This window comes from Panicum hallii, chromosome 8, assembly GCF_002211085.1.
Source record: "Panicum hallii strain FIL2 chromosome 8, PHallii_v3.1, whole genome shotgun sequence".
Lineage (NCBI taxonomy): Eukaryota > Viridiplantae > Streptophyta > Magnoliopsida > Poales > Poaceae > Panicum > Panicum hallii.
The window spans coordinates 14,413,952-14,435,201 of NC_038049.1; the positions used below are offsets into that span (position 1 = coordinate 14,413,952).

Below are 21,250 nucleotides of genomic sequence, written 5' to 3' on the forward strand. Positions count from 1 at the left end.
ACCTGTTGATCTGATTGTGAAAGTTAAAAAAAAAAAATTAATGTTGGCACCGGTTCCACCTATTCTGATACTAGTCCCACAAATTTGATATTTTTTCTAGGTACCTCTTATATCTTAACCATCGATTTTTGCGCGATGAACGGTCCTTATTTATTTCAATCATAGTAAAATTTCTCTGTACTTGGACTAAGATTAATATGCCAGCAATTATGTCTTACTCAATGTTACAAAAAGGACTGAAGATTTATGCACTTAGATGTACAGCTGTGATGTATGGCCTGTTCGTTTAGTGATCGCTTGTATCGAATTTCCAGTACTGGATTGCTTGCTTTTCTGGTACAAACATTCTCTGTTGTGTTGGGACCTGTGTACTTGTATGACCGAACAAATTTTGGCCATGGTTCATTACTTTTGAGTTAGTTAGCTTTCTATTTTTGTTTCTATTTCCTCACGAGAACTAACAAGAGCCAAGAGTTATGAAGTTTCTATTTTTGGGAGTATGGTTGAGTAGTTGAAGTGCAATCAACCACTTACCATCCATCTCGGACAATGGCAATAATGTTGAACAACTTGGGATCCTTTGGAAGAGGTTGTTTTCGTTTTATGTGATTTATTGTTTTTTATGGAAATACAGTATAGTAGAAAAATAATCAGTTAATAATGTACTTGCCGCCATCTCATAGAACAAATTATTTCTTTGCACATTGAGCAATATGATGCTTCCTACTGTTAGTTGTTGTACACTTTGCAAACTGCAGCTACACTATACTCACGCAAGTAAATTGCAGATATCCTGAAAATAATACTGATTCTGCTCAAACTATACAACAGAATGGAATGTAGTTACGTAGGTTGGTTTAATTTAATTTAATTATCTATGCCGCATGAACTGTATGTAATACATTAATGTTTTGAGTAAATTTCGAAAAACTAGTTTACATACAAAATACTATATTTCACAAAATTATGCATTGTGTCACGTATCAACAATTCGGTTACTTGGATCAAAGATGACAACAGAAGGCCACATTTATTGGCATCCTCACGTACTTTTTAACTGTACCTCGCTGTTGGCATGACCAATATTGCTGGACTGGGTCAGCATGACACACTAATATGCGCTTATTAAAACTCTCTCACATGTAACACCATATCTAGCATGGCAAGGGCAATCCATCTGGCAACTTTGACGAATCAGCAAAATGAACAATTAAGCCCATATGAGAATATGTCAGAGTATGCTTGGGCTATCCAAGATGCCCAAGTCTAAGTACGTGGTATAGATGTCCAGAAAAAAATGTGTAGTTTTCAGACATATATTCTTAAGAGTCTATTGAGAGAGAGTTTTTGCAAAGTTATATTAGTGCAGTTCACCAAAGTTTACTATATATTTTCTTTATCTAGCTATTTTCCTTAAATATTATGCAAAGGTTGAATATCAGTGCATGGCAAACCAATTAAATTCACACAAAATATTTGTACTGGTCTACAGTGGTCACACAAAATTGTTGTTATTGAGGCGCAGAACTCTGCTATTGCCATTTTAAAAAAAAGGAACTCTACTATTGCTTCAAACTATAAGAACTGCCTAATTATGTATGCAATAATTGTATGGATGCAAAGTTTCTCATCAAACCTCCACTACATATACTTTTATGAAGTAAAAATGGAGTACTGATTCAGAGAGTATGGCTCAAATTGCTAGTCGTGTTTGTGTTATGAACATTCAAAATCCTTTTCAAAATGGGAATATGCAGGTAGTAAAGCTGAGAGTCTGATACAGTGTAGCATTTTATAGAAAAAAAATACTTGCAGAAATTAATTTGGTAAATAGTGCAAGACTTCCTTTTCTCATAACTACAATATGTCAATCCTAGTATACATTGTGGACCAGAACACATCTTTCTGCAGGCCGCAGGGTCACTGCAAAGCATAGAGTCATCATGTTGCATGCAATGTGTTACTTCATATCTGCCATACACAATGAATTGTGAGCAACATGGATTCTTGAATGCACCCCCCCTTCTGCATAGCATCCCATGCTCCAAGATTGCTAATCTGGGCATCCGATCAGGATGCAACCATCCACATTTCGTGAATGCTAGTAGCTCAGTAGTCATTACTAGGCTTACTGTTTTTGTGAATGGTTGTAATGGCAGAGCTAGAACGGTTTACCTCTTGGGGTGAACTGATGAGATGTTGACCGTAACAACTTTTTTTCTCCTACCAAATTTCTTTAACATGTATTTTTTTCTAAACCAACCTGAATCATGCATGTTTGCATAGTCGACCATATTAAACAGGGATGTAATGAACTTAATGTAAGACAGAATTAGACAGTAATAATAATATGACTATCTGCTAATCAACAGTAGTATGCAACCACAGAAACAAAAATAAAGTAATATACAACTAATTTCATGTGCTTGTCTTGTCTATGAAGAAAGGTGTGCACAATTGATTTGGCAGCAGGTTGTCCTAGCTAGGACAATATAATGAAAGGAATTATTAAAATAACCATGTAATGTAAACTTTGATTCAAGATACAAATTAGCCTTGACAATTGAAGTTCTTGTATTTTCTATGTATCGGCAACACATCTATAAACATAGCTGTTCTGCAGCATTAAGCTAGTTATGCATGGCATTGGCCCATTTAGTTTTCTCTTGAGTCATGATCCTTTCCATAAAGTATAACAGCGTAAACAACACATACAACATTATTTGACAACTATATGCGATCCACCTATTTAAATACTGATGGTATCTTTCATTGAGGAGAATATTGCTAGGGAAGTTGGACAAGAAGTACAATATAGAAGCCACTAATCGGGGATAGGTTTGTGTTTGATGAGAGTTGTGAGAAGAGTGGTCTTTGGCAAATAGCCAAACAGCAGAGACAAGTTGGTGAGAGAGAGCGATGCCATGTTGACACATTATTACATAAGCAACCCCACAGCCCTCTTGTCGTGTGAAACTAAACTAAAGGGACCTTTCATCAAAGCCCTAGAGGCCATTTCGACCAACGTGTGTACATGTATATATGGGCAAACACCCTGGCCTTCTATCTCACACTCTCTCATCTATCCCTCTCTCTCTCTCTCTAAACACACCCTAGGTAGCTTTTGACTAGTCTGTAGAAAATAGCAAGCTCAATCATACACAACTGTTCTTCGCCTTGCTCATCGAAATTAACATCGATCAAGCTCGCTAGTCAAGCTAGCATCAGATTTCTTGTTCCTGGCAGAGATGGCATCCTCGTCGACAACAAACACGTCAGATGGCGCCAAATCGTCATCATGTCCGAGAGGCCACTGGCGGCCTGGGGAGGACGAGAAGCTGAGGCAGCTTGTCGAAAAGTACGGGCCGCAGAACTGGAACTCCATTGCTGAGAAGCTGGAGGGGAGATCAGGTTGGTTGGTTTATTTGATCGGCTGTTTTCTGTGTTTGTTCTCCTACCTTGCTTTCGTTTTTCGTTAAGAAGTTGCCCCACCATAAGGATTTCGTGCATGTGTTGTTGATTTTGTGTCCGGGATCATGTGCATCCTTGGATCCAACCATGGATCTACCTGATTCATTTCTTTAATTTGATCATATTATTTTGTGGGAAAAAGATTTCATATCATGCGTGTGTATTATATCTTTGTGGGGGAAATAATTTTGTTCAAGCACATGCTTCAATCGGAACACAACATCGAGAAAGCCACAGACACCCAAATGATTTGAGCATGAATCTTTGTGTGAGTTTTTGTTAGTTAATTTGAGAAGATATCCTGGAGATAACAGAATCTAAAAAGTTCGTGTGATCAGTAGTTCTGAGTTTTTCTTCTGTTTCATATAGCTAATTAAAAAACATTAGCATAACGGGACAGTAGTACAACGTATTTAGTCGAGATGAATTAAGAGTAACAATTATTAGAATTTTAATCTTTATTGAATCGAAGTGTTTATTTTTTCTGATAGTAATGGATCAAGTGTTTATTTGCAGATGATCTCTAAAAAGAAGTAGAACGAAAAGTATCATATGTTCATATCGGACATGTTTTCCCTCAATTTTGACCACTTAAGTCATACGAAGCATCTTTATTCTATTCCCCACATCTAATTAAAAATTAAAATCCAATTCTTTTTTCTAGAAATATATGTATAATAAAGGAAGGAAAAGATCAAGCATGCATGTTTCTGTAAAACTAAAACAAATCCAACATGCATGCACCGTTGGCTCATCTGACCCATGCACAAGTGCATGTGTCAAGAGTGGATCACCTACACCCACTTGGAATGAAATTTTCACTCACCCCTCATGCCATGCTTGCAATTATTAGATTTGCTAGCAAACGCCTTTCTATGGCCACTCTCTTTTAATCTTGCCATTCCTTAACTACTAGATGGTTAATTAAATTCAGATAATAATCTCCTGACATGACAATTGGATTTGTTAATTTTCATACTAATTTGTGTGGAAAACAATTTGTTTTTGTCAAGGCAAGAGCTGCCGGCTCCGGTGGTTCAACCAGCTGGACCCTCGGATCAACAAGCGGCCGTTCACGGAGGAGGAGGAGGAGCGGCTGCTCAACGCCCACCGCGCCCACGGCAACAAGTGGGCGCTAATCGCCCGCCTCTTCCCCGGCCGCACGGACAATGCCGTCAAGAACCACTGGCACGTCGTCATGGCGCGCCGCAGCCGCGAGCGCTCCAGGCTCCTTGCCAGGGCGACCGCAAGCTCCTCCTCCTCGCCGTCCTCTGCGTACCACTCCTTCGGCACCGGCTTGCCGGCGACGAGCTCGCTCTGCTTCGGCTTCTCCAAGCTAGGCGGCGGCGGTTTGTTCAGCTCGCCGGCGGCTGCTCCTCCCACGTCGCTGTTCAAGAGGTTTGGCACAGCTACTGGCAGCAAGGGCTTGCTGGGACCTAGTTACGAGGCGGCGAGGTACAGCTACAGCGGCAACAAGCAGCCGGCGCCGCCTGTCTCCATCACCTTCTCCTCACCAAGAGAAGCGCTGGCCATGGACATCGGCCACCATCATGGCCGCCATGAACACCGGCAGAAGGATTACCATGCCAGCGACGGCGAAGAGCCTCTGAAGAGGAAGGACGTGCCCTTCATCGACTTCCTCGGCGTCGGTGTGTCCTCATAAATTATGTTCTCGGGAAGACCAATCGGCCGGTGATCAATCAAGTGTATTGATCGGTGTTGTTTCTTAGGGCGTCATCACTAATTAAATTGCATGCACTAGTTCAGAAGTATGCAGGGCTAGAGCAGTAGAGCACCATCGTTCATGGTTATTAGGGCATATTGTGATCATGTGCTGATCGATCAATAAAATAAGCAAGACATGGTTAATTCGTTCAGTGTTAATTGCCTAGTCTACTGAAGTATTGTGTTGTTTATCTTGTGATTAGTTGGTGATCTGATCCAACGAGTTCAGAGTTTTTGCAGCAAAATTCATGCATGGTCTCTATATTATCTGTACTCCTCTAGAAAACGAAACATGCATGGAGTGACATACTAGGTAGATCCTTCCGGCTCTATGTTCATGAATCATGCTCAATAGTGCAAAATATAGATGAATCCATATGTTTAAATTGTGATTTCAAAACCAAATGTTGTTGCCCCAGTAAGGATTAATCGAGTTTTTTTATTTTGCATTTCGATCTTACACGTACTACTTACGGCTTCGTAAGGAATTTCTATCTGCTGTAAAAGGAAAAAAAATTACTGCGTAGTCGTACTCGGCGATATGATTTTACGTTATGTTTATAATGTACACACAGCGAAACAAGGCATTCCACGCAAGCATCCATCTTATTGTTACCACAATCTATCATCTTAATTACTTCAACCCGGGCATCTCAAATAATAATATATCTTTCAACATTTTATTTGCATCTTTCTTGTAAAGTAAAAAACGGTCTGCAGTCGTGTCAAGCATCTGACTATGAACATGCAACGCCCAAAAACACTCTATCTAACCTCGGGTTCGAAATTACGCACTAACTGCCTTCTGTCTTCTTCTAGCTACCAATTCGAGTAAAAGTACAACTGGCCAAACATTTGTACAGCTGAGTGAGTGCTACAAGTCTGGAGTACAATTGCAGCTCTCTCTTCATTTCTTTGACACTTATGTCCAGGTTGTTGAAACTCCTTGCCACCTTAAACGCATAATAGTAACTGGATGTCTTTGGTTCCTGCAAGCAAAGAGCAAGCTAGATCAGGCAATAAAACTGGCCGTTTTATAAGTAGCAAGACAGGGTGTTTAAAGATGTCGGTTAAAACATTGGTCATCAGATGGAGCTATCTCATCATATAAATGTATAACAGAATATGTGTAAGCTATAATCTAAGTGAAAAGGCGAGTCGGCTGGTGAAAAAGAATTTGCCATTGTTGGGATGTTAATTTGGCGTGTAACCTTTTGCTTGTTTATCAGCTGGCTGGTACGCCTAGGTAGCGATCTCCCTTGCAATGCAATTAAAGAGTGTGGTGCTTTAGTTTCCATAGTATATTGTTGTTGTAAACATGTGCATTTTAATTATTATGGATACAAAATGTATTTAGATTGGTCACAAGTATGGAATGAAATAGTGTTTCGCAAAAAAGAAAAGGTATGCATATAGATGTTAGATTGGGACAGAAACCTGTTTTTCTCTTGACAGAGATGACATACTGAATGGCCCTACAACCTTTATAAAAAGGAATATTATAAAGAGAGAATTGCATTGCAAGTCCTTGAACTTGCACCCATTGTAGCACTTGGACACCCTAACTTGCATTTTGCTTTTCCAATTCTTTCAACTTGCCACCGTTTGCACTGGTGCCCCATTCTGCCGTTTGCTGAGGGAAGTACCTGAACTGTTGGCCATGGGCCAGGCATGGACGTGGAGGATGAAACCGGTGAACAAATATTGAAGAAAAGGCCAAGTTTGCACTACCGGCGGCGATCTCCACCATCAATGCTGCCCCTCCCCCATGCTGGGCCAGCACTCCGGCTGGTGTTTAGCACGGTGCATGGACGCCATGCTGAGAAATCTAGGGCACCCCATGCATGCAATTGGTACCTAAAATTCTGATGTTTGAGAGAATATCTGACTGAAAACAGATCCTGTGTCTTGTTCACAAAACCGACTTACTTTCTGTTAGATAATTATTGCAAGAACAAGGAGGAAAATGCTTTTGTGAATAGGAACAGTCTGCTGGTGTGGTGGCGGAGTTTTCTCAACGTGAAATCTTGTTGCTGCTGGTCCCAAAGATGTGGTGCAGTTCATTCAGTATCAAACAAAGATGCACAAGTACATCTCGTGGATAACAAACACAAACCTTCTCCTCGTGAAAAAAAAAACCATTAAGCTTTGAGTTCTACTTTTTACATTAACCTCTCCTTGGTAGCCGAGCCAAATAGACCATAGATTTCGAAATGAAGACGGCAACGGTTACACAAATCCATCCACGAATGGACCATGCACCATCAGTTCATCTTGTTTGACTGGTGCACGACTGGGTGGCTGGGTCAATGGCCCCTAATTGTAAAAACAAAATTGTAACACCGTGCAAAAGACCAATTATTCTTTTTCTGGCCCAAGAAGCATCCATGAAAATCTTCAACTCAAACGGAGCCCAATATAATTTCAGGCCTAACCTTCACCAACTCAGCTAAGATTTAGGGGGTTGCTACCTATCGTCCGAGCGATATTTGCTATAAGTTCCCAATCACTTCTAGACCAATCAAAAATTGACACATCACATATTTGATTATATATTAATAACAAAAGTAAAAGTGAGAGATCAACCTATTTTACAACCAAAAATAAATAACAGCACAACAATGAAAAACTAAAGAAAAAGTACCCTGTGACACCGACAGCTCACAGAAATGGTCTTTGATCTTTTGATATTGTCCTGGCTACAGTTGGACCCGGAACTAATATAGGCATTAGTCCTGGGTCTAACGGCTAGGGGCGGGAGGGCTCTTCGGTTTCGGTTGAAACTACCAACCAAGACTAAAAGTCTATCTTTAGTCCAGGTTGGTGGCTTCAACCGGGCTAGTCCAAGGGTCACCCTTTAGTTCCGGTTGGTGTTACCAACCCGAACCAAAGGATCCTCCATGGATTAGTTTAAAAGGATAGCACCCTAACTAGAGTAACATGTGCTATGTAGGTAGGGTGGTTAGGAAGCTATACCTGAGACAACAGGTCTCAGGTTCAAGTCTAGGTTCACACGTAAGCCATGCATGATTGCTGTTCAGGAATGCTGGCCAGTGGCCACCAGAGGAGGAGGACGACGACGATGACGCCGGGCTGCCAGCTGGTTTGATCTTGTGCGCATCCCACCTTCGCACGGCGTCGGCGCGTCTGGGCATGTGTGGCAGCGAATTGGGAAGGATGATGCCGCACGGCGGCGCCGGGAGCAGCGGCAACATCGTGCATTTGGGTGGTGTTGGCCATAGCCCGAGAAGAGTTGCGTGCACCATGGCGAGGTGCACGTACGCAACAGGTATCACCATGGATCGAGGCAGGGAGACGCACACTGAAAGCGCCCGCAAAGTGGAAGCGGATGAGCCGATCGAAGTGGAGACATTGGGATTCAGGAACTGATGGGAAATTGTGCGACGTGGAGACCGAGATATATAGGTCCGCGCCAGTCCGAAACATGGCATCAATCCAACTCGAAGCTTGAAATCCGGCTTGGCCAGGGAACTAGTTTCACCCTTGGAGGATGAGTGATTGACAACATTGTGTGGATCGATATATCTCTTGGCTCGTGATGTGCAGGTGTAGGATGCGATATGACGATCAACGGCATACGGTGAAAATCAAGCGAAAGGTTTATGCCGATGGACCAAGGGAGGTGAAGGATGAACGCAAGTAGGCTTGGACTGAGGGATCCGAGGAGTCCGGGCAGATTCATGGGCGATCCACATGGTGCACGGAAGAGAAAGAGTACATGGACGAGATGAAGACGACTTCGGTCAAGTCAAGGAGGAAGGCGATGGCAAGTTCGAGTAGGCTGCCCGTGTGGTGGGAGTGCGAAATACTTGAATGTGTCATGGCACTTGGCAGAGGCCGGACACGGGTCAACATCAAGGTCGCGTGGCGGCCGAGTGGAGATGGAGGGTTTGGATGGTTTGGGCCTCAAAACCACCATGGAGGTAGGTTTCCCTATTTGAGCCTCAAAATTGGTAGTGTGTCCGATGCGGTCGGATGGCAGTGATGGAGGCCGCGTGGTGCCATTGCGAAGTTTGCGTCGAGACGAAGCAAAGTAGTGAAGGCAGCGGGCAGGGGGAGTGCACTCGTTAGAAAGGGCGCAGGTTGCACACACACACAAGCTTACGCTGCTTTCCATACAGGCTAACGCAGCCAATACAACACCAAAGTGGACGTAGGGTATTACGCTCCGGCGGCCCGAACCACTCTAAATCTTCGTGTCCTTCCTGCGTTCATCTGTCCACTGATCGAGCGCTCCTAAGCCTCCTCCAAACCCATCCTTAACTAGGATTAGGCGGGTGCTTTCCGCCACCCGGCTGGAGAATTCCTTAAGGATGGGTTTGGAGGAGGCTTAGGAGCGCTCGATCAGTGGACAGATGAACGCAGGAAGGACACGAAGATTTAGAGTGGTTCGGGCCGCCGGAGCGTAATACCCTACGTCCACTTTGGTGTTGTATTGGCTGCGTGAGCCTGTATGGAAAGCAGCGTAAGCTTGTGTGTATGCAACCTGCACCCTTTCTAACGAGTGCACTCCCCCTTTTATAGTCCAAGGGGAGTGCTTACACTGAGCGGGACCCCGACATGTGGGTCCGGCCTACAGGAGCCTGTTCTACGAGAGACATAGAGATCTTCAACTCCAGCTCCTCTCCGTAGTCCTCTCTATCGAGAAGTTGATGTGCGTATCTACAGCCAGGATATGGCCGTGTATAGCCTTGTCTTGTACAGTGTCCGGCATCAGCGTTACCCAACAGTGAAGCCGTGCTGTCACTGTTGGGATGGGACCTTCGGTCAGAGGGCGAGACGGGGCTGTCCTGTGGCGCGCGCACTGTTACAGCGCACGCCTTGGCTCGTCTATTACATGCCATCATCACGCGCGCAGCGCCGTGAGCGGACTGGTCCGGTAGTCACTTTTGATTCTTCAATTGGTATTTTGTTATGGAAGTCATAATTGGTATCAATTTTGGTTCTTCAATTGGTATCTTTGTTATGGTACTCAATTGGGTCCTTGGATGTTCTTCATTTGCTATGGAGCTTTTCCAAATTTATTCCAAAGTTTAGTCCAACTCCTTATGAGCTTTTTTATCCTGAGCTGAGCCCCTCCTCTTCTAGCGTTGCAATTGCATTTGTATCATACTGCACCTTATACACTATGCACTAGATGAGCTTCTCTTATATATCCTGAGCATTTTCTTATGCTATTTGTTAACTAGTGCATATGTTGGTGATCTTGTGGCTATGTGCAAGTTATGCTCGTGATGATATTGTCATATGATCTTTTTCTGAATCACTTGATTAACCTGATCTTTGAAACTTAAAATGCTTGGTTATGAATTGCTTTTGCTTGAATGCTAGCTCCATATTTAGCTTTTGCTTTGAATTCATATTCTTTCCAATTGGATCTATGATCTAGGTATTATTGCGGATGTTTAGCCCATCATGCCTCCGATAGGGAGCATGGCTCCTTTGTGGCGCAAAGGCACTTCATGTGACTTGGTTAACTTGCACAAGAACAAAAATTGAGTAATAATGATTAAAATGCTTTTATCAAGTCTTAGTTGTTACATGATGTCTACCAAAAGAAGTAGGCACTTGGTTTCAACAAGCTTTGACATGACTTGTGATGCTTATATGGGTGTTTGCAATGATCTTTTGTTGAGAATGTATCTTCCTGATATGAGCTCTCATGAGCTAGTTTACTTATTGCTTGAGCGATTCTTGACTTGATAGTTGCTCATATGGTGATACTCTTAAAATCTCCTAAAACTTGACTACATGCTTTGCCTTATGCTCATATCATAATATCCTCATGTTGGCAACCACTTTCACTCTCTATGATCTAGCTACTTATGCTTTAGTTCACTTATAGCCTTTGTGAATGCTATGTGATATACTTGAGAAGCTTGGTAGGTTGTACACTTCTTGACATGTATACTTGAGAGCCTTGATGTTTGCATTGTCAACAAAGGGGAAAAGATTATACAAATTCTCTTTCACACATATTTTGATTGTAGCATGTTTTCAGGGAGTTTGTGAGCTTTATAAAGCTTTATGTGTCTCTTTTGCTCTAGGGGAGTTTGTAAGCTTTATGAGACTTTGTGTGTCTCTTTTGCTCTTGTGCCGGTAGTGTTGAGCTTTTACCTCTTCTTGAGGAGTCGGCGTTTGATTCGAGATTTTGATTTGTACATGATTGGTATTGAGCCCTTTTGTCTCAGGTGTCAGGTGTGCTGAGCTGTTGCCCTTATCTTTGGGAACCGAGACTTCTCATTTTCTCATTTCGGGAGATCTTGTGCTTTCCTTTTCACTTGGCTTTTAGATCTCTTGAACGAGCTTCTTTTTTATTTCTTTTCTTTTTAATCTTTTTTGATGGTATGAATTTGTGTAGGGTGTTGTCAATGCACTCATCAAGAGGGAGATTGAGGACCAATGGTGGCCACCCTTGGATGATGAGTGATTGGCAACATTCCGTGGATTGATATATCTCTTGGCTCGTGATGTGTAGGTGTAGCATGCGACATGACGGTCGACGGCATGCGGTGAAGGTCAAGGGAAAGGTTCATGCTGATGAGCCAATGGAGGTGAAGGATGAACGCAAGTAGGCTTGGACTGAGGGATCCGAGGAGTCCGGGCGGATTCATGAGCAATCCACATGGTGCACGGAAGAGCAAGAGTACATGGACGAGATGAAGACGGCGTTGGTCAAGTCAAGGAGGAAGGCGATGGCAAGTTCTAGTAGGCTGCCCATGCGACGGGAGTGTTAAATACTTGAATGTGTCGTGGCACTTGGTGGAGCCTGGACACGCGTCGACATCGTGGTCGCGTGGCGGCCGAGTGGAGATGGAGGCTTTGGGTGGTTTGGGCCTCAAAACCACCGTGCAGGCAGGTTTTCTGATTTGGGCCTCAACACCGGGGGCGCGTTTGGTGCGGCCGGAAGGCGGTGATGGAGGGCACGTGGCGCCATTGCAAAGCTTACATCAAGGCGAAGCAAAGTCGTGAAGGTGTCATGTCCATCCGGTGGTCCGATAAAAAGTTGGATAGTTTTGCCCCGAGGGGTATTTGTATTGTGTGCTTCATGTAAGGGCATTTTGGTCATTTGCCTGGCGCATATATAGAGAGAGTGAGCTGTTTTTGAAAACCATTCTTTGGTGGAGGTCCTCTCATTTATTTGTAAGAGAGATTTGTTAGGGTTAGAGAGAGGAGTGACTCTTTATTTGAGCTTTTTATATCCAATGGTTTGATTAGGCTAGGAGTAGCTTGTAATGGGACCTCATGAAATCAATCTCATGTCTTTTTTTTTTTGCATCCCGAGCATTTTTCTTTTTCTCCATTTTCCGATGCTTTTTCGAATTTGACGGCGATTTGGGTCGGATTTTTTGAGGGGTTTTTTTTTCTAGGATCCTTATGAGCAATATTGGTTCAATCCCCTCAAATCTCTTGCGGATTCAGCCGGATTTTAAAGTTTCTTCCAAATCGTGTTCTTGAAAAGAGCATCCGGTTTATCTCTATATTCACAGTGACCTTTTCGTGATCTTTTTCATGAATCTGTTAGATCTGGTGGTTGTGGAAATTTCGTTTGGATCCGTCGAGTATTGGGAGAGTAATTTTGATTTGAAGTTCCGGTATTGGCTCTCGGCGGCGCTTGCTTGCTGGGCCCGCGCTGAGGCGCGCACACGGCCCAGGAGGGCGTGCGCAGGCCCAGGAGGGGCGGCGCGGTAGGCAAGGCAGGCGGCCCGCCAAGCAGCGGTGGCACGCCGCCCACGAGGGAGCTGAAAGCCCAGCCAGCACAGGGCACGTTCCCAGGTGGCCAGGAGGCCACGCGAGAGCAGCCATCTGCGCCCAGGCAGTGGCAGGTCGGCGCCAGCGGCAAGCAGCAGCACAAGGCCCAAGGAGCCAGCAGCAGCAGGTTAACAACAACAGCTCAGTTGAGGTCTACGTTTGCCTTCTGCAGTTCGTTTTAGATTACCAGCTCAAGTAGTTTCTTATGAGATATCCCTTTCATGCAATAGTAAGTCTCGTCATTGAATTGTTGGTCTCGTAGTCGTGATTTTGCTTGCTCGTTCGGTTGAAAAATAAAATTGCATAGTTTGGTTCCTGTAGCTTCTTGTCTTGCATCTCGACACAAGTGCAGTTTTTTGTACTGCTTGCTTCAGCTAGTTGTTGTTTTGCTTGACACTGAGTATGATCATGCAAGCTATCTGATTTGCTCCCTTGCATGTGTTGGTTGGAACCGGTGTTGCAAAGCTTTACTTTCTAGCTTGTGTCGGTCAATAGCTTTTCTAGCTATGCATGTTATCAAGTGAATTCTTGCTTCGGCGCTTTGGTAACTCGTCGATTTCATTTTGCGCTGAGCTTTGTGAACCGTTCTTAGTGTAAGCTTGTCACCGGTTAACATGTGTCAATCTGACGGTATAGTGTGGGGTGGTAATCGGGAAATAGAACTTATTCTCTCGGATCAAAGAGAATTTTTAAAGGCTCCGATTCATCGTCCTCTAGTCGCCTGTTTTGTTAACACCGACTCTGGAATTGGTTCGTCGTTCTCTTCTGATCACTGACCCTCCTATATATAGTAACTGCTGGCTGCCGCTCTCCATCAGTCCTCCCCGCCGCCTCCAGTTCTCCAACAAAATCGCCCATTCAATCCAATCTGCCACTACCACGCCTACATAACCAAACGATCCATCCATCCATCCTTTCGTCTCTGTCTTCAATTCTTGTTTATCTTGGGTTCCAAATCTCGCTCCCTCCAATGAAAGAAGCGCGGGAGATTGGTGAATTGGAAACCCAAGGAGGAGGAGAGTCGCCGCTGTTTGTGTTCGAACAAGCCACGTTTGTCTTTGGTGGCCGGACATACTCCACCAGGCTGCGGCAGTGGCAGCGGAGCGCACCCGCGGCAGCACCTGATGACGACGACCCCACGCCACCTGTTTACCGACCGGCGTCGAGCTCATCACCTCCCCTAGGCCATGCCACCGCCGCCGCTCCCGGTTCCAGTCTCACCAGCAACAAGCACGGCCGCGTCCCTGCCTCCACGAAGGCCATCTTGGGCCTGCGGGAGGTGACGACGCCGATGGACAGCTCCGACTGCTGCGCCATCTGCCTCCAGGATCTTGATTCCCACCACGCCCACCCGGATCCGGCGGCGGAGACGCCAGCCCTCAGGCTCAGGGCCATGCCTTGCTCCCACACGTTCCACCAGCGCTGCATCTTCGAGTGGCTCCGCCGGAACGCCGTCTGCCCTTTCTGCCGCCACCAGCTGCCCACGGAGGAGGAGGAGGAGGACGAGGAGCAGGAGCAGGAGCAGGATCAGGATCAGGGGAGGAGGAGCAGGAGTCGGGTCGTCTACAACGAGGAGGACGGCCAGAACTATATCCATTGGCACTACAGGGAGCAACCTGTGGCCGGCGAGGAGCAGGAGCTGGACGACGAGCAGGAGAGGAGGACGGCGACCTTGAGGGAGGGGTTAGCCCGTTGGCGCAACACGGTGCGCAGCACCAGCGGAGGACCACACCACAAAGCTAGCTTGCATGGGCACATCAGCTTCAGCTTGTGTTGTTTAATTTCTACCCCCCACCGCAGAACAGGAGTTGTATCTTAATTTGTATCTATGTATCTATGTGATAATCAAAAGGGATGCTAGATCCATTCGATATAGTGTTTTATTTTGATCGACCCCGGCCGCTTGCTTATGTTGCACATCTTCAATGCAATGTGACGATATATGTATGGAGATGCTACATGCCAGTCATATTCTCCCTATTCAACTTCTGAAATTCATATAATTCTCAGCTGCTATTTCGCTTCAAGAAAAGAAAAATTACCATGAACATCATCTCTAGATTGCTATTGGTCATCATGGGCCAAAAGACTGTGCAACAACCTCACGGCCATTGTTCCTTTCAAACTGTTGTAGTAATAATGCTCTAGAGTCTAGACTCTTATTTTGTTTGTGCTGATAGCAAATTCTGAACAGCAGAATATTTCCTGAAAGGTGTTGAACAGCAGAATGTTTAGGAACAAAAGCATGCTTTCCTTTTAATCAGAAATTAGCTCACTCATCATGCATTTTTCCAAATTCAGTCTCGAGAATTCACTACTGCCTCCAAGTGTTGCAGCACATCACAGACCACAACCTCTGTGCTCTGCTTGTCAATGACCACAACATATTGCCTCCCTTGTTTTGTCCCCCTGTTAATGATGATGAGAGGCTCTGTTGGCATTCTATATCTTTTTGCTTCTGATAGAACAGTGTATTATCACTGCACAGAGGAGCGGGGCCGGTGCGGAGGAGCGGCGTGGAGGGGCGCTGTGAGTCGTGCAGGACTGGCGCGGAGGAGCAGCGTCGAGGGGGCCAGCGTGGAGGAGTGGCGTGGAGGGGCGCGAGGGAGCGGCGCGGCAGGGCAGCGCATAGCAGGCCGGCACGGGCGTAGGCAAGCGATGCAGGCAAGCGGCGTGAGCGCGGCGGCGAGCTGCGCAAGCCGGCTGAGCAGATTTTTTATTTTTATATTTTTTATTTGGTGACAGGACATCACCGCCGGTTCTATATCCAGCAGTGATGGTGTGACGCCCTGAAAATTCACTCAATAAAATCATGCACTAGAGTGATTCGGTTCGACGTCAAAACCCTAACCGGAGCGCTGTTCCGTTCCGCATCGCCCGCCCACGCGCGACCGTCCGCCGTAATTAACGCAGACGCGACCCCCTTCCTTTTCTCCTCTCCTCGTGCCGCGCGCATGGCCGACCGGCCGCGACCAATGCCGCAAGTAGCGCCGACGCTCCTCGTGCCGCGCGCGAACCCCCGCGCGCGCGTGGCCGACCGGCCGCGGTCGCCGCCGCGACCGGCGCCGGCGCGTCCTTTTTTTTTTCCCCTCTCTCTTTTTCTTTTTCTCCCTCCCATTTCTTCCTTTTCTTTTCTTTTTCCAACCTCTCTCTCTTTTTTCTTTCTCTCCTTTCCTCTCTCCCCTTTTCCTTTTTCTTTTCCCTTTTCCTTCCTCCTTTCTTTTTCCCTCTTCCCTTCTCCTCCCCTCTCTTTCCCCTGACTCTGCTCCCGAGCGCCACCCGCCGCGCGCTGCCGTGCCGCGCACGCCCCCACGTGCCCCGCGTGGCCGTGCGCCACGCCGAGCGCCGCGCCGTGCCCGCGCCCCGCCCTGTGCCCGGCTGCCGTGCCCAAGCGCGCGCGTGCGCGTGCACCGCGTGCCGCGCCGCCCGCCGTGCCGCCCACGCACGGCCGAGCCATGGCGACGCGCCGCCCGCCGCTGCACCCCGCCTCGCCGCCTGCGCCGCCCCCTGTGCGCACAACACCCGGCCCCTCCCCACGTGCTTGACGCCGCGCCCCACGACCCCGGGCGCCATTAATGGCCGTCCCGAGGCCGCTCCGCCGGCCACCGCCGCCTACCCCCTCCGGCCGCCTTTAAATAGACCCCGCGCCACCCCTCGTCTCCCCCACAGCCCCCACCGCCGCCTCCTGCCTCTCCCCGCGCCCCCATCGCCGGCCGCCCGAGCCGCACCAACCGCCGCCGCAGGCCACCGACGCCCGGCCCCCCTCGCTCCACCTCGGCTCAAGGTGAGGCCGGGGATGGGTTCCCCGTGCCCCCCTCCTTCTTTTCCCCCTCCACCCCGAGCCGCCCGGGCCTAGGCCGCCGGATTGGGGCCGGCGCCGAGCTCCCTTCTCCACCTCTGTTTTCCTCTGGCAAGAGGAGGAAGAAAGGGGGGCTTTTGCCCAAAGCCCCTCCCCCCTTTCCTGTTTTTCCAAATAAGCCCCCCCTCACTCTAACACACATATCCACCCCTTTTTACAAAAGGAACCCGCTCTTTTTAATATTTCAAACCAAGCCCCCTCACCACGTAAACCTAATTACACTCGACACCGTTAGTATGCCCTGAATATTTCTAGTATTCGCAAATAAGCCCCTACCCTCCTTAGATAATTGTGAATAGGCCCCTGGACCCCTGTTTAAGCCCTAAAACCCGCTTTGGCGCGTCATTTTATGCGTAATACGACCTCCGATTGACCCGAAACTTTACCACGCCCTTTCTAGTACAGTTCTAAGCACGCTATACAGAAATTACCCAAAAATATTGCCCCTACCTCCGTAACTAAATTATTTCCGATTCAAGCCTATCGGTAAAAGCTTTTAGTTCGTTCGCTTGATCGTGTGCCTGTTTGTTTACGTCTTAGGAGACGGAGTGAACGAGGAAGGTCCCGACTGTGACCAAGCGAACGAGGAGCAGTTCCGCGACTCCGAGCTCGAGGGACAGTGCTACGATCAGGACTTCCCGCAAGAGTTTGACGATGGCAAGTTCAATTCCGCCCTTTGATGCATGTTTCTGTCCTAGTTTTTATAAACACAACCCAGTGGCCTGTTTTATAAAATTGCATGGTTTTGCATGCTCAAAACATGGTAGGATAGCCACCCTTGTTTGTGATAACCATACCTTGACCGCTTGGTTTTATAAAGAAAATGCGTGTGTTTGGGAAGGGATAAAATGTGGTTTTGAAAAGTGAGTTAGACGGGATGGATGGCAATTCTGTGTGAATTGCCGTTGGTGTGCTCGTACCTGTGTGGTTGAGCGTGGAAGGGAGATATCCATCTTGTCACCCCTAAGGACCGAGTTGATGTGACATCTCACCTAGCTTCTTGTCGTGCGAACCACTTGACCGTTGTATGGGCAACGGCTTAGCATAAATCCCACTAGTTAGCCTGATAGCCATCAGGAGAGCTGAGAGCAACGGGTGATCAAGAAGAAGGGATAAGCTCTGTGTGACTTATGCCCCGGTTAAACCTCGGAGATAGGTCGAATGACCCCTTGATGGATCCCGTGGTGGCTAGTCAGGTCTAGCTAAGGTGGGTAATGGCTTTGTTGGGATCTGCACCGGCACTAAGGTGTTCGTGCTGTGGTACCCCACCTGTGGGTAAAGTTGCACACCTCTGCAGAGTTAAAAATCTATTCGAATAGCCGTGCCCACGGTATTGGGCAAGTTACGGTGTGGTCACATAACTAGTGTTTATCTCTGGGAAATGATGGGCTGGTGTGAGTCGTTTGGAAGGTGTCCGGCAGTTGTGCCCTGAGCTACGGCGGACGGGGAGTCCGGTAGCATTTTCAAACCTGGATCCTGTGTGGATTAACACTGTGTGCTTCTTGGTATAAGAACACCTGTTTTGAAAAGTGCTTTTAAAACGAACCCCTGCATATAACTGTGTTTTCCGCAAATGAACCGTAACCTTATCCTTGGAATATCCTGTGCATTAAATTCTATTACACCCCCCCTCCGTGGGTGTGATTGGACTTGCTGAGTACGTTTGTACTCACCCCTTTCTTACCTTTACAGTGGAAGACCCAGACTACATCCCCGAGAACGACGTGTAGGGTCCCGTCCTGCACCCAGTCTTGCCTGTGGTTGAGGCCACCGTTGGATTCCGCATGGCGCAAGACTCTGATGATCCTTTGTTCGTAGCTAGTGTAGTTGTGTGGGTTTTGGTTGTAATCCTCGCGATAGTGGCGCTTCACTGCCCATTACCGCGTAGAGTTGTACGGTGATGTACCATATGATGTAATAAAAGTGTTATCAGCCTCCTGGGACTGATAACGCAACACTTTTAAGTCTTCCCTGATGGGGGGACGCTTCAGATGGCCCGCCCATCACCGTCGATCTTGATCCGTTGGGGATCAAAACCGGCGGTGATAGTATTTTACAACCGGCAGTGATAGCCTCTGTTCTAGTAATGTTGATGACTCAGAAAGTATTTTAGTTTGTTGATGTCTATGGTCTCGTATTGATTCCATGCATGGGATCCGTCACACCCGGTTTTTAAAGACAAAACCGAATGCATAACTATATGTATGCCAGGATCAAGTTCCATACATATAGTGACTTCATTAGTGAATAATCAGCAACAGTATCACGAAAAGAGAATTAAAAGACTATAAAGATTATCAGAGTTATACAGCTTATCCTGGAAACGAAGACTCCAAACTTCACAGGCAATCGACCGGGGGTTGCGCAAGCCTAGAACTCAGCATCATCTTCAAAAGACTTCACATCACTTTCTCCTCTGAGCAGCAATTATAACAAGCGTGAGTACACTTATGGTTGGTACTCAGCAAGTGTTGGGAATTATATGACATGAAGGCCAAAAGCAAGGAAAGGCTGACTGGCTTACTGCGATAAGCAATTTTAATTGGTCAAGTTTTATTAGCACCTAATTACTAAGGTAAAAGTTTATACCAAAACCCACATTAAAAGAGATAAAAGAGATACAGCATAAGCATAACCATAACCATAAACATGGTCCACAATAACCTTAACCATTACCATGGTCCACGATTTAATTCATCTTCAAGTTCAATTATCATGTGAGGGTCCAAGCCGCTCTTAACCGTGAGCACGGCTGATATATCAGTTTTCACTCTGCAGAGGTTGTACACTTTACCCACAGCTCGTGTTTCCCTTTATGCCCGGGTTTGCAAGGCTCTTAAACACTTCCAAGGTGAGTGGCAGGGATTCACTACGAGGCCTTTACAAAGATTCCCTAACTTATGATAATCCGCTGAGGTTTCAAGTCAAAGCGGTCATAACCCTCCCTAATTGAGGAAATACCTTAGCCAAGAACCACATAGCCATGTGCCTCAAAAGGACCGAGCTATACCCCGTCGATGCAACCCCTCTTGCCCTTTCGGTAAGATTATCATAAACTAGAGTCTCTAATTAATTAGCCAAGACCAGAGCCATATAGTACTGTGGTTGTACTGTTTTCCTGGGTGGTTCTCCATGTTCCGATTAAACATATAATCTTGTGATTAACATCACCAACAGCATGAACATGGATAAAACAGGTGTAATATCATCATTATCATCATCATGGTTATATATTATTCCCGAACCGGAACCAGTTAAAGCAACTAAGCAATAGCTACCCAACAGAAAGATAAAACCCAGGTTGACAAGGAATGATCATAAAGACTAGGCATATCCTTAATTAGGATCCATCAAAATTAGGACACATGCATGCATAAAGAAAAAGTTATATTTATTGTGATTATTAGGATAAAAGCATGATCAAGGAAACACTTGCCTTTCTTTTAGAGAATAGCTGCTCAGAGTCTTCAATTCTTGTTCTTGAAACTCTAGATCTTCAAAGCTCTTGGATCGCGCTCCTTCTAACGTCATACAAGCAACGGGCCCAAAACATACAAGCAAACAAACAAACAAGAACGACTAAGAACAGATACAACAAACATAGGAAAAGCTTTACAAGAGCGAACTAAAGGATAAGGCTCGCTGCTACGGTCACGAGAAAGAAAGAAACACGGAAAACGGAGCTAGGGTTGAAAAGATAAGGAGATTTATGTTATAAACGAAATAAAAGAACTATAGGCTTTCATTTATTTTAATTTAGAAAACTAATATAAAAGATATTCAAAAGAGAATATCCCTAATTATAATTAACTCATATTATATTTGCATTTATAAAGGCGAAGAAGAACTTAGTCAAATTTTATATACGATTCTCTATGTATAAATTACACTAATTAAATAATTAATTAGAAAAGAAAACTTGTGAGAACATCTAAACGCATAACTTTATGATTCGAGTTGAACTAAACAAATTGAATTACAAACACATTTAAGTTGATATTAATCAAAATAACATTAATTATGAAAACCGGAGAAAAGACTTAATTGGATTTTATTTCGGAAAACTAGATGAGAGGATATTATTCAAATTAAATTGATATTTAATTTTAAAAACAGGAATTACGGCACAACAACGCTACTAAACGATAGCTTAGGGTTTTAGAAGACTAACGCAAAAAGAACGGATCGAAACGGATCTAAAACGCGGAGACTACGCGTAAAACAGCGCTGCAAGGACCTATACGCAATTAACTATAGACTTCAAGGGTTAGCTGAAAAGAAATACAAGACACAGAAAATAGTGCTTGCAAAACATGAAATGATTAGGGTTAGATCCGAAAAATTCCATGGTGGGGCTGGATTGAAAAGATGGAAAAGATCTAGGGGGTTTTCTGCAATTTTTGCAAGACACAGGAATTTTTA

General features: G+C 45.6%; 1 protein-coding gene across 1 annotated transcript; it reads left to right on the forward strand.

The window, feature by feature from the left end:
- The first annotated feature begins 3,085 nt into the window (after nucleotides 1-3,085).
- On the forward strand, nucleotides 3,086-5,348 carry LOC112902963 (myb-related protein A-like). The gene is made up of 2 exons (XM_025972165.1): nucleotides 3,086-3,411; nucleotides 4,485-5,348. Exons 1-2 carry the CDS (start codon nucleotides 3,249-3,251, stop codon nucleotides 5,132-5,134), a joined length of 813 nt encoding a protein of 270 aa, XP_025827950.1. The 5' UTR covers nucleotides 3,086-3,248; the 3' UTR covers nucleotides 5,135-5,348.
- The last annotated feature ends 15,902 nt before the right edge of the window (nucleotides 5,349-21,250 follow it).

Excerpts from the sequence above, each read along its gene's own strand:
- LOC112902963 (XM_025972165.1), top strand. The coding sequence starts at position 3,249 with ATGGCATCCTCGTCGACAACAAACACGTCAGATGGCGCCAAATCGTCA. Across the intron at positions 3,412-4,484 it reads GAAGCTGGAGGGGAGATCAG|GCAAGAGCTGCCGGCTCCGG; the intron begins GTTGGTTGGTTT and ends GTTTTTGTCAAG.